Consider the following 13,338-nt stretch of genomic DNA (forward strand, 5'->3'; position numbering starts at 1 on the left):
ATACCACAAGAGGACTTCCAGTACATAATAACGAGGAAGCAGCAACCAGAGAATAGAAGATCAATCTCGTCAGTGCAAAATAGTAGAATGGACTTAGGTCCCAAGAGGGTACAACCGTGTGGCGAGGCTAACAAGAGATTGGAGTCTGATCAAGAAGTGAGTGTCAAACTGAGGCCCCTCGACAAAATTCAAATTACATTTAATAATGGAAGCCGCCTGGACGAAAGTGTGCCTAGTGCAGGAGTTGTCCCGGGGAAATCTGAAAACACACAGGATTGGAAATGGCTGGCCAAATCATTGAATGAAAAAGCACAAAGCTAACATCCACTGAGTGGAAATTCACAAATGTGCACGTTTGCGCCATGGAACACTCGAGGCTTTCTTCATTTGTTAAACACTGATTGGCTGCAAGATTTACATCTGGTCTGCCTCCAAGAAACATGGATGAGTGAGATGCCAGTCACCTCGGAGTACGAATGTGCCTTAAACCCAGCAATCAAGGCAGTGAAGGGGCGCCCAATGGCCGGCTTGTTAACCATGATTAAACGGTCATCGGGTTACCGCCTGTTAAAATCAACTAACTTTACTCCTTATATTCAAGTTTCGGAGATTGGCAAAAAGAACTACATAGGGAGGGAAACAGAAGTAATTCAAGTGATCAATCTGTACTGGAACCATCAACGTACGGGAACCTACCCCTTTATCGACCAACTAACGACGATCATCGACAACTTGCTGGGCTTGAATAAAAGAGGTGGAATCATTGTTTGTGGCGATTTAAATATTGATTTCACCAAGTCTGTTAACCCGGAGAAAGCCCAACTTGCGAAAGATTGGTTGGAAGAGCTAAATGCAAGAGGTTTTACAATGTTGAATGGAAACACGCACTGCGATATCCCGGCGAGAGCAACGTGGCACCGAGAAGGTCAAGCGTCAACTATTGACTAAATTTTTACAACTAATGACCTGCATGCCAGGATAACCTCTTTCAAAATTGTACCCATGAAAAACAGTGACCATGATATGTTGCAGTTAAAACTTCAAGTCGCTGACACTGACCAAGCTTGCAAGTGGGTACCCAAGTGGTGGGGATAAAGGAGGACCAGAGTCCTCCTTTGAATGTTGGCTCAATCAAATCGCCTAAGATTAAGACTGCAGGAACATGAGGTGTTAACGCTGTATAATCAATTTAAGGGCCTGCCGGAGGAGTTAGAATACGCCTCATTACTGCAACAATTTAAGGCAAAAACATTGGTCTGAAACAATTGTCGTTCCAGAAGACTCACCACTTTGATCTATCAGTGATGCAACGTAAGCGTTTGATGCGTGCCGAGATACGACGAAATAACCAAGGCCCGGTGATGGAAAGGAAGCCGAAAAATAGAGCTACTAAGCAAGCCTATAAGAACTGGTTAAAAAGTCATAAATACCAACTTCACCAAAATGATGCTGAGGCTATGATGAAAACCTTCTCGAACAAGAACAGCGGTGAGTTTTGGCGCCTAATTAACAGATTGGAAACATCACAAGAAGCTCTACAAAGATGCTTGGTCTCCGAGGTAGAGTGGGTTAAACACTTTACGACCCTATATAACAGAAACTCGACCAATGAACCCTTAAAGGTGGCGAAGTCTTCATCATAGGAGTTGCACTTCTCAAAAGAGGAAATTTGTGAAATTATTGTGAAAGCAAAAAACTCTAGGGCTCCTGGACCCGACTGGTTAACGAATTTCACAATTAAACAACTCCCAGATCTCTGGGCAGACTTATGCCTTGACTTGTTTGAGAAAATCAATTTGCAGCAGCAAACACCAGCCTTTTGGAAAACAGGGATAATTGTCCCAATTTTTAAGAAAGGTGACAGAACATCTCCTAAAAACTACCGGCCAATAGCCCTGCTAGACGTCTTAGGCAAGATCTATGCTTCAGTCCTACAAAAAAAAAAACAATTACCTGGGCCTATTCTGCAAACAGAATCGACGAAAGACAAGCAGGTTTTGTAAAATATGTGGGCTGCTCCTTGAACCTACTTATTTTAAACCTGCTAAAGATGGAAGCGCTACGAACGAACACTGCAGTTTATCTTGCCTTTGTGGACTTCTCTTGCGCTTTTGACATGGTTGATAGAGAGTTGCTATGGCATAAGTTAAGATCGTGGGGCTGCCCTGTGGGGCTGGAGGCTATCAAAGAGCTACATACAGATACGTCAATTTCTATCCGCCTGGATCAAACGGGTACCCTGTCGTCGCAGATTCTGACACATAAGGGGGTGAAACAGGGATGCCCGTTGGCTGCAGCAATATTCAGTTTATTTATCTCAGACATTGGCGAGTCGATGAACGCGGTGCGGTCTTTTCCACCTAAGCTCCACCTTTCCAAGATAAGTTGGATTCTATACGCTGATGACTTAGTTATTTTAGACGGAACCCCGATTGGGTTACAAAGAATATTGGAAGCAGTCCAGGAGTATGTGGCTATGAACAACCTGAAAATCAACATAGCTAAGAGCGAAATTCTGGTGATGCACAACATGAGGAACAAACAAAAGGCAAAAGGTCTGAAGTTCGCTTGGAGGTTGGGTCCCGAGACGCTTCGCATTACAAATAGTGTAAAGTATCTGGGTATGACATTAAATGCCAGCATTTGCGACGCCACCCTGGGTGCATGATTCAAAAAGGAAATGCGGTCAACTTGCAAACCAGGCACTAATTCTTCATAAAAAGTTTGGTAAATTCTCCTTGCAACCTTTGAGAAATTTTTACGAACAGAAAGTTGCACCAATACTAACATTCGGTGAATAGAATGCATCGGATGTTCATCTAACCATTGGTCTTCGGTAGAACATGTGTTCTGGACCAAAGCCTTAATTCTTCCTCCAGGTATTTCAACTGCGTGTATAAGATATGAACTGGCTTTGATCTCTTTGCACGCAAGGATTAGTTGGAATTTACTGGCACTATATCGAAAAACCAGACCTGAAGAGGGAATTCTGCAATTTCGTGTATTACACGACGTACCATTCGATGAAAGTGATATTGCTTCCTTGTGGGTAAAACGTTGTAAAGATCTACTGCTGGAATATGATATCAGCGTGGAAACACTTCAAACAAACCCCTTAGCTGCAAAAACCAAGATTTGGCGAACAGATTGGGAAGTAACATGTAATGAAAGATCTGCCGCCAGAGCTATGCGAAATTCCCCGGTTGAGTCTAGAGGACTTAATGTGCTACAAAATTACCAGCAGCGATTTCCGAATCCTGGAGCGCGGAGACTGTTTCTGTTGTTTCGTTTAAACGCTCTACAAACCAAGGATCAGTCCAGTCATTGGGCGTGTAATGCAGACATAAATCTCTGGTGCAGATTCTGTAAGAGCGGATCGGAATCGCTTAAACATCTGGTTTTGTTTTGCCCAAAATTGAGGGATGAGCGAACTGTCCACTTGGCACGCTGGAATGAAGACCATCCGGCGCTGGATGCGGACGACTGGTGGGGGCGAATGTGGAATGGCACCAATACGAAGCTAATATTGCCCTTGACATCTTTTTTAGCATGTATTGAAGAAAAGCCAAAGGCCTGGCAAGAAAAATAGGAAGTGAAACTGAATCGTAAATAGGATGAACAGGATCGTTTAAATGAATCGGCCTAAGAAGATGGGGTGGTGTGGTAAAGAACGTGTGTGATGTGGATTGGGGATTTGTTGATTTGTCATTCATGTAACATTTTAAAGGTTTGTGTTTAAAACCAATAAAATAAAAAATTTTTAAAAAAAATAAAAAGCCTGAGCTGGCTGATGGGTTCCCCTCAGTATAGTTGCCAGCTATGAACATGCTGGTAACTAAAAGCCTGTGCTGGCTGATGGGTTCCCCTGGGTATCCTTGGGTTTAGTTGCCAGCTATGAACATGCTGGTAACGAAAGCCTGTGTTTGCTGATGGGCTACCCTGGGTATAGTTGGCAGCTATGAACATGTTGGTAACGAAAAGCCTGTGCTGGATGATTGGTTCCCCTGGGTATAGTTGGCAGCTATGAACATGCTGGTAACTAAAAGCCTGTGTTGGCTGATGGTTTTCCCGGGGTATAGTTGGCAGCTATGAACATGCTGGTAACTAAAAGCCTGGCTGATGGGTTCCCCTGGGTATAGTTGGCAGCTATGAACATGCTGGTAACTAAAAGCCTGTGCTGACAGATGGTTTCGTCTGGGTATAGTTGAGTATAGTTGCCAGCTATGAACATGCTGGTAACTAAAAGCCTGTGCTGGCTGATGGGTTACCCTGGGTATAGTTGGCAGCTATGAACATGCTGGTAACGAAAGCCTGTGCTGGCTGATGGGTTCTCCTTGGTATAGTTGCCAGCTATGAACATGCTGGTAACTAAAAGCCTGTGCTGGCTGATGGTTTCCCCTGGGCATAGTTGGCAGCTATGAACATGCTGGTAACTAAAAGCCTGTGCTGACAGATGGTTTCCATAGGGTATAGTTTGGTATAGTTGCCAGCTATGAACATGCTGGTAACTAAAAGCCTGAGCTTACAGATGGGTTCCCCTGGGTATAGTTGCCAGCTATGAACATGCTGGTAACTAAAAGCCTGAGCTTACAGATGGGTTCCCCTGGGTATAGTTGGCAGTTATGAACATGCTGGTAACTAAAAGCTTGTGCTGGCTGATGGGTTCCCCTGGGTATAGTTGCCAGCCATGAACATGCTGGTAACTAAAGGCCTGAGATTACAGATGGGTTCCCCTGGGTATAGTTGGCAGTTATGAACATGCTGGTAACTAAAAGCCTGAGCTGGCTGACGGGTTCCCCTCGGTATAGTTGCCAGCTATGAACATGCTGGTAACGAAAGCCTGTGTTTGCTGATGGGCTACCCTGGGTATAGTTGGCAGCTATGAACATGTTGGTAACGAAAAGCCTGTGCTGGATGATTGGTTCCCCTGGGTATAGTTGGCAGCTATGAACATGCTGGTAACTAAAAGCCTGTGCTGGCTGATGGTTTTCCTTGGGTATAGTTGGCAGCTATGAACATGTTGGTAACTAAATGCCTGGCTGATGGGTTCCCCTGGGTATAGTTGGCAGCTATGAACATGCTGGTAACTAAAAGCCTGTGCTGACAGATGGTTTCCTCTGGGTATAGTTGAGTATAATTGCCAGCTATGAACATGCTGGTAACTAAAAGCCTGTGCTAGCTGATGGGTTACCCTGGGTATAGTTGGCAGCTATGAACATGCTGGTAACGAAAGCCTGTGCTGGCTGATGGGTTCCCCTTGGTATAGTTGCCAGCTATAAACATGCTGGTAACTAAAAGCCTGTGCTGGCTGATGGGTTACCCTGGGTATAGTCGGCAGCTATGAACATGCTGGTAACGAAAGCCTGTGCTGGCTGATGGGTTCCCCTTGGTATAGTTGCCAGCTATGAACATGCTGGTAACTAAAAGCCTGTGCTGGCTGATGGTTTCCCCTGGGTATAGTTGGCAGCTATGAACATGCTGGTAACTAAAAGCCTGTGCTGACAGATGGTTTCCATAGGGTATAGTTTGGTATAGCTGCCAGCTATGAACATGCTGGTAACTAAAAGCCTGTGCTGGCTGATGGGTCTCCCGTGGGTATATTTGGCAGCTATGAACATGCTGGTAACTAAAAGCCTGTTCTGGCTGATGGTTTTCCCTGGGTATAGTTGGCAGCTATGAACATGCTGGTAACTAAAAGCCTGGCTGATGGGTTCCCCTGGGTATAGTTGGCAGCTATGAACATGCTGGTAATGAAAGCCTGTGCTGGCTGATGGGTTCCCCTTGGTATAGTTGCCAGCTATGAACATGCTGGTAACTAAAAGCCTGTGCTGGCTAATGGTTTCCCCTGGGTACAGTTGGCAGCTATGAACATTCTGGTAACTAAAAGCCTGTGCTGGCTGATGGGTTACCCTGGGTATAGTTGGCAGCTATGAACATGCTGGTAACGAAAGCCTGTGCTGGCTGATGGGTTCCCCTTGGTATAGTTGCCAGCTATGAACATACTGGTAACTAAAAGCCTGTGCTGGCTAATGGTTTCCCCTGGGTACAGTTGGCAGCTATGAACATGATGGTAACTAAAAGCCTGTGCTGGCTGATGGGTTCCCCTGGGTATAGTTGCCAGCTATGAACATGTTGGTAACGAAAAGCCTGTGCTGGATGATTGGTTCCCCTGGGTATAGTTGGCAGCTATGAACATGTTGGTAACGAAAAGCCTGTGCTGGATGATTGGTTCCCCTGGGTATAGTTGGCAGCTATGAACATGCTGGTAACTAAAAGCCTGTGCTGGCTGATGGTTTTCCCCGGGTATAGTTGGCAGCTATGAACATGCTGGTAACTAAAAGCCTGGCTGATGGGTTCCCCTGGGTATAGTTGGCAGCTATGAACATGCTGGTAACGAAAGCCTGTGCTGGCTGATGGGTTCCCCTTGGTATAGTTGCCAGCTATGAACATGCTGGTAACTAAAAGCCTGTGCTGGCTGATGGTTTCCCCTGGGTATAGTTGGCAGCTATGAACATGCTGGTAACGAAAGCCTGTGCTGGCTGATGGGTTCCCCTGGGTATAGTTGGCAGCTATGAACATGCTGGTAACGAAAGCCTGTGCTGGCTGATGGTTTCCCCTGGGTATAGTTGAGTATAGTTGCCAGCTATGAACATGCTGGTAACTAAAAGCCTGTGCTGGCTGATGGGTTACCCTGAGTATAGTTGGCAGCTATGAACATGCTGGTAACGAAAGCCTGTGCTGGCTGATGGGTTCCCCTTGGTATAGTTGCCAGCTATGAACATGCTGGTAACTAAAAGCCTGTGCTGGCTGATGGGTTACCCTGGGTATAGTTGGCAGCTATGAACATGCTGGTAACGAAAGCCTGTGCTGGCTGATGGGTTCCCCTTGGTATAGTTGCCAGCTATGAACATGCTGGTAACTAAAAGCCTGTGCTGACAGATGGTTTCCATAGGGTATAGTTTGGTATAGTTGCCAGCTATGAACATGCTGGTAACTAAAAGCCTGTGCTGGCTGATGGGTCTCCCGTGGGTATATTTGGCAGCTATGAACATGCTGGTAACTAAAAGCCTGTTTTGGCTGACGGTTTTCCCTGGGTATAGTTGGCACCTATGAACATGCTGGTAACTAAAAGCCTGGCTGATGGGTTCCCCTGGGTATAGTGGGCAGCTATGAACATGCTGGTAACTAAAAGCCTGTGCTGACAGATGGTTTCCATAGGGTATAGTTTGGTATAGTTGCCAGCTATGAACATGCTGGTAACTAAAAGCCTGTGCTGGCTGATGGGTTCCCCTGGGTATAGTTGCCAGCTATGAACATGCTGGTAACAACACCTCTGCTGGCTGATGGGTTCCCCTGGGTATAGTTGCCAGCTATGAACATGCTGGTAACTAAACACCTCTGCTGGCTGATGGGTTCCCCTGGGTATAGTTGGGTATAGTTGGCAGTTATGAACATGCTGGTAACTAAAAGCCTGTGCTGGCTGATGGGTTCCCCTGGGTATAGTTGCCAGCTATGAACATGCTGGTAAGTAAAAACCTGTGCTGGCTGATGGGTTCCCCTGGGTATAGTTGGCAGCTATGAACATGCTGGTAACTAAAAGCCTGGCTGATGGGTTCCCCTGGTTATAGTGGGCAGCTATGAACATGCTGGTAACTAAAAGCCTGTGCTGACAGATGGTTTCCATAGGGTATAGTTTGGTATAGTTGCCAGCTATGAACATGCTGGTAACTAAAAGCCTGTGCTGGCTGATGGGTTCCCCTGGGTATAGTTGCCAGCTATGAACATGCTGGTAACAACACCTCTGCTGGCTGATGGGTTCCCCTGGGTATAGTTGCCAGCTATGAACATGCTGGTAACTAAACACCTCTGCTGGCTGATGGGTTCCCCTGGGTATAGTTGGGTATAGTTGGCAGTTATGAACATGCTGGTAAGTAAAAGCCTGTACTGGCTGATGGGTTCCCCTGGGTATAGTTGCCAGCTATGAACATGCTGGTTGGTAACTAAAAGCCTGTGCTGGCTGATGGGTTCCCCTGGGTATAGTTGTGTATAGTTGGCAGCTATTAACATGCTGGTAACTAAAAGCCACCAGCTGGCTGATGGGTTCCCCTGGGTATAGTTGGGTATAGTTGGCAGCTATGAACATGCTGGGAACATAAACCCAGATATTATGGTGTTAAGCACCTGTTCCAAGGGCTGGAAACGGTGAGCCCGAGTTAAAGGCCTGAGTTAAATGAAGATGTTTAATGAGTTCCCTGGGACGTTACCACCGATTCCAGCCCTTGGAAAGGGTGCTTAACGCATTAGCGCTCATTCCAGGGCAGGGACAAGGCTAATTTAATGTATTTTCGTTCCATGGAAAGGGAATGGCGGGTTCCATCCGGAGACCCGCTTCCCTTTCCATGGTGGCCGCACACATGAGGGAAGAGGAAGAAGGGAGCGGGCAAGGAGTGCTGCTGCCACAATGAGGTAAGTGTGGAAGGCGGATTAGTTCAAAAGAGGATGGGAGAAGGTGGCGGGTGGGGTAAGCGGCCATCAGGTGCCTTGGAACGCGGGCTAACCTCGGGGGATTCTGCCCGAGTTCCTAGCATCCTGATGGACTGGCTCCTCCGCCAATGGTGCTAATGAGCAGTGCGGCTTTCAGCAGTCTGTTTCTTCTGACAGCAGGGGGTCTATGTGCCGCCTTGGTTGGGCTGACATCTAGAGCGTGAGTAATGTGTAGGGGTCCAGCTGGCGTGCAGAAGTGATCGTGCAGTGCGGCCCCTGGCCCACACAAGCCTAAGCGAGAAGGGCCTCTTCTTTCACACTCCTTGATCGCGCCTTTCCCAATGTATCTTCCTTTCCTAATTTTCATCCACAGATGCCTGCATCCAGGCCCTGGCGCTAGCTCTGGGGAACGTGCTTGCTTTGGAAGCAAAACAGCAGTCAACGTCCTCCCAGGATAAGCTTTACCCTAATATTTTTTTGCACAACATTTTAATTTCAGAGTGACATTTTTAGTGCGTTTTCAATGACTTTGATATAAAAGGCATATTGAGGTCTTTTATGGAGGTATATTCCATTTTATTTCAATTGGTGAAATAGACCTAATACATTAAATGGAGGGTTCTTTGATTAGCAAATACTCCCGGCAGAGGCCATAGAGTTAGAAACGCTCACCCCCCACTGAGTTTTCCAGGAGGCTTTCATCAGAGCTGATGGGCCAGTGTGCTGCCCCACCCATGACCAATGACCAGGGAAGGAGACCTGGCCTGCAAATCCACCCTCTACAAGTCAATACATGATCACCACACCCTATGGCGCTGGTGCTTGAGTGCTACTAATATGTTCATGTCAACCCAGCAGAGTGGGATGAGCCGGGATTTGGATGTGCACTATCAGTGAGGAACAGCTATTAAGCAGGGCTTGCTGTCATCTCATGTGTTGCTGTTGGTCTCTGGTGATCCCCACTACATGTTTCTGAAGTTGCCTGACCCTTAGCTCATGGAAGGAATGCAATCGACACTCTGGGTATGAGGGATTGCATCACAGCGCTTCCTTGTGATCTTGGCCAAGCACTATGCGGCCAGTTCATTAAGGGAGGTTTCTTCACAATAGCCCTAAGGGGTTGCATCTCCGCTTGATGTCTAGAGCTCACAAGTTCCTCCTTCACTCTATGATGTCTCATAAGGAGGCGTCTCAGACCTACCTGGTGTGATGTCCCCCAGAGCGCAGTGCACCTCGCAGAGAAGGAACACAGCCAGCAGGAAGGGGCTGCCAGTGGATGCCTTCATGCTTCCAGGAGGCTGCTGTCTAGGTCACCAGCAGGGCGTCTGTGCAAGGCAGCGCCTGAATCCGCACTGGGCTGTTTATGGAGGCAGTGTCCATATCCCCAGCACGCTGCTCTCCCGGGTCCAAAGGGTGGCCCAGGGGGAAAGGGCGGGAGATGTGCTAGTAAGTCCTTCACCACGTGCCAAATGCATGTTGCAACTGTCTGTTTCGTCATCTGCAGCCTGCTGCTCAGAGGGGCCGGCGGAATAGTGGCGACATGTTATTGGGACCTGCATTTGAAAAAGAGCATTAGAAGGCAATGTTTTGCATTCTGTGTTTTAGTCATTCCCTGTCAAGAATTATATCTGTTTATCTATAACGCTCTGTGCATCAGTCTCTTTATTATACAGTGATTTCGTGTATTTGGGGTGCATTGACCGCAGAGTGTCTCTTGTTCACATGCATTTTAAACATATACCTACGAGTTGGTGTATGTGTTGGTGCCATGTTTTGCTGATCGTTTGTGAAGTTGACTTCAGCATCTATCAGTGGGCCTCATGACAAGGTTGGCGCTAAAAATCTGGCCGTACTGGCATGGCGGTAATAACATGTCCGGCTTGGCACCAACCCGCAAATAGCGGACGATCAAGAGTGCGCGGGCGCGCGCCTCCCTGCATGCCAATTACGGCCGTACCGGCATGCCGGTAACGACCCCCAAACCCCCACACAGCGGCATCGACCAATACGCACAGAACGGCTCTGCCCTCGGCAACCCCTAAATACTGTTACCATTATTTACATAGGGCAAATAACGGGTGCGTTAATACCGGACCCGGAAGTAACATCATCGCGCCGGAATGGGAAATGCCATGGTGGCCATCTTTAAAAACACAATCCATTGCCATCCTCCACCTACAGGACCCTCTACACCCCAACTCCCAGGCCACCACGGACAACATGTCAAAGACCACCCGGAGAGGCACGACCCGCCTGCGCAAACCACGTTTTACAGACGATGAGCTGAACATGTTAGCCGACACCCTTGTGGCAAATGCAGAAGTGGTGTTCTGCAACGACCTCAGGCGTCCAGCCCAGCTCAAGAAAAAGGCCATCTGGGAAGAAGTTGCCCAGAAAGTAAGTGCAGTCGGCACCACCGCACGCACAGTGCATGATTGCAAAAAACGTTGGGACGACCTGAGACTGAGAGTCCGGCACATATTGTCAGCTAATCAGAGCCAGGGGCTGGCAACAGGAGGAGGACCACACTCCCCACTGAAATTGGCCAGATGGGAGGAGACCTGCAGCTCCATCATAGACGTGGAGTCCATCGAAGGAGTCGGTGAAGCAGAGTTTGGCGTGCCAACATCGGCAGATGAAGGTGAGTGTCCCTACTGAAACAGTAAAAATAATCATAATCATCCTCCCCCAAATGTGGCTGCTACACCAGCCAACAAACGGGCCATCATGCACACCTACACATATCCATGTACACATTCTGGGTCTACCACCATCCCATCCCAATGCATGTTGCGGTCATACACGAATACACCCACAAGACACATTTCATGGGCATGTGCCACCCAGGACGACCCTCCCAAAACACATCAATGTCCAACTGCACCCAACAATGCGTACATGTGGACACGACTACGCTATCAAAATCCACTCTTCAACATTGCATGTACACAGTCCCCTACAAAGCCACGAATGCAACTGATCAGATGGCGCCACATGTCCAATGACTAATGCATGTACAATGCAAGCGGAACAATCACTGATATCCTGCCACTCTCTGTCCCCCACAGGTACGGATGCTGACAGTGATGAAGCGCAAGGGAGTGCACAATGCACAACACCAGCCAAAAGGCCTAGGAGGCAATCTGATGGGACAGGTCAATCAACCTCAAGTGGACCAAGGATGGGCCATGCGGGAAGCGGGCCAAGAACCGGTGCAAAAACAGAACCAAGTACACAGGACGAGCTGACACCTGCACCTGCATCCTTGGTCACACCATCCACACTGGCTGAGGACACAGCAGGCATGGAGGATGGCACACATTCTGCTGCTGCCAGCACAATTGGGGAGATGGCTGCATCGGCAGATCATAGTGTTGATGAGGTAGCTGGGCCGGACAATGAGGGCAATGCAGGACTTGTCCACTCAGAGCCTGTAGTGCACACACCAAGCCCGCAGGCCACCCCACAGGACACACCTCGGCGGGACTCATCTGACCAGGGCAGCCATGGACAGTGGTCTCCGGCCATGCACAGCCCCATGATCCATGCTGTGCCACCACATCAACCACCGACCACAACCCACACTGCCATACGGGACCTTGAGGGACGTCTCTCCAGGATGGAGGCTTGGCAGGAGGTGATGCAAAGCTATGTGCAGCAGTACCTTGCTGAAGGGGAGACAACACGTCGTATTATCCAGGACAGCACCGCGGCCGTTATCCAGGCCATTAACTCAAGTGCACAGCAAGTGCGTGATGGCTTCAATGCCTTGGATCAGATTCTCACCAGGATTGCTGACCGCATGGACCAACGGCAAACCCTGCCCCTTGGATCACAACCATCTGGGTCATCCGCATCATCCACGCCATCGGGCTCGAGGCAGACCAGCCCCGCGCGCATGTCCCTGCGGAGTTCGCGCCACTCAGAGATCCAACCCCCACCTCCTAAGGGGGCTCAACAGTAGCAGGGCCACCCTGCATAATCCCTTTGGGCATACATCCAGACACATGTCGTGCCATAGTTGACTTTTGGGTGTTAGGGGGTGGGTGGAGGGTGGTGGTGGGTGTAGTGTGTAGTACTGGGGTGTTTGGGGGCATGGGAGTAGGTTGGGGGAGGTGGAGGGTGGTGGTGGGGGTAGTGTGTAGTACTGGGGTGTTTGGGGGCATGGGAGTAGGTAGGGGAAGGTGGAGGGGTGGTGGGGGCGTGGATTGTTGAATCATGTTGTACTTTATTTCTCAAGAATACACCAGTTGTGTAACAAACATCACATGAGGGGATATTGCTGATTTTTTGTATGTCACTGTATTGCTTCATGGTGATTCGTGCACATGTGCCCACACAACCAGTGCCCACAGTACACAACACATGGCACCCTCTATGACAATTTTGCGCACTCCGCGACCCTCACGAGTTTCGCGTCCTGGCCTATGTCCTACTTCTACTCCTTCCTCTCCTTCTACTTCACCAGGTGGTGGCAGCTCCACGTCAGGTGGCAGGGGTATGTTCCGCCGGATGCACATGTTATGTAGCATTACACATGTCGTGATGATCTTGCCCACCTTCTTAGGCCCGTATATGAGTGCCCCTCCCGACCTGCTGATGCAGCAAAACCGTGCCTTCAAAAGGCCAAACGTCTGCTCAATGACCACACGTGTACGTGTATGTGCATGATTGAAGTCCTTCTCGTGCCTGTTCCGCGGGTTCCTGACAGGGGTGAGTAGCCACGGCTTCAGGGGATATCCAGCATCACCCACATGGGAGCAGAAGGAGGTATGTTTGAGGATGAGGCTCAGTTGGCAGGTGTGCTCAGCCTGTACATCATTCAAGTTCATATGCACTATCTCGTCATTGGCA

The 13,338-nt window shown here is 48.6% G+C and overlaps 1 protein-coding gene across 1 annotated transcript in view; it reads right to left on the minus strand.

Annotated features, from left to right (window-relative positions):
• The window catches only part of LOC138452544 (balbiani ring protein 3-like), a 359,195-nt gene extending 349,350 nt beyond the window's left edge, over positions 1-9,845 (minus strand). The window contains exon 1 of the mRNA XM_069604989.1: positions 9,686-9,845. Coding sequence (XP_069461090.1) covers positions 9,686-9,770 — 85 coding nt within the window. The 5' untranslated portion in view covers positions 9,771-9,845. The remainder of the gene's footprint in view (positions 1-9,685) is intronic.
• Between the last annotated feature and the right edge of the window lie 3,493 nt (positions 9,846-13,338).

Source organism: Ambystoma mexicanum, chromosome 4p, assembly GCF_040938575.1.
Source record: "Ambystoma mexicanum isolate Mex_15411 chromosome 4p, UKY_AmexF1_1, whole genome shotgun sequence".
NCBI lineage: Eukaryota > Metazoa > Chordata > Amphibia > Caudata > Ambystomatidae > Ambystoma > Ambystoma mexicanum.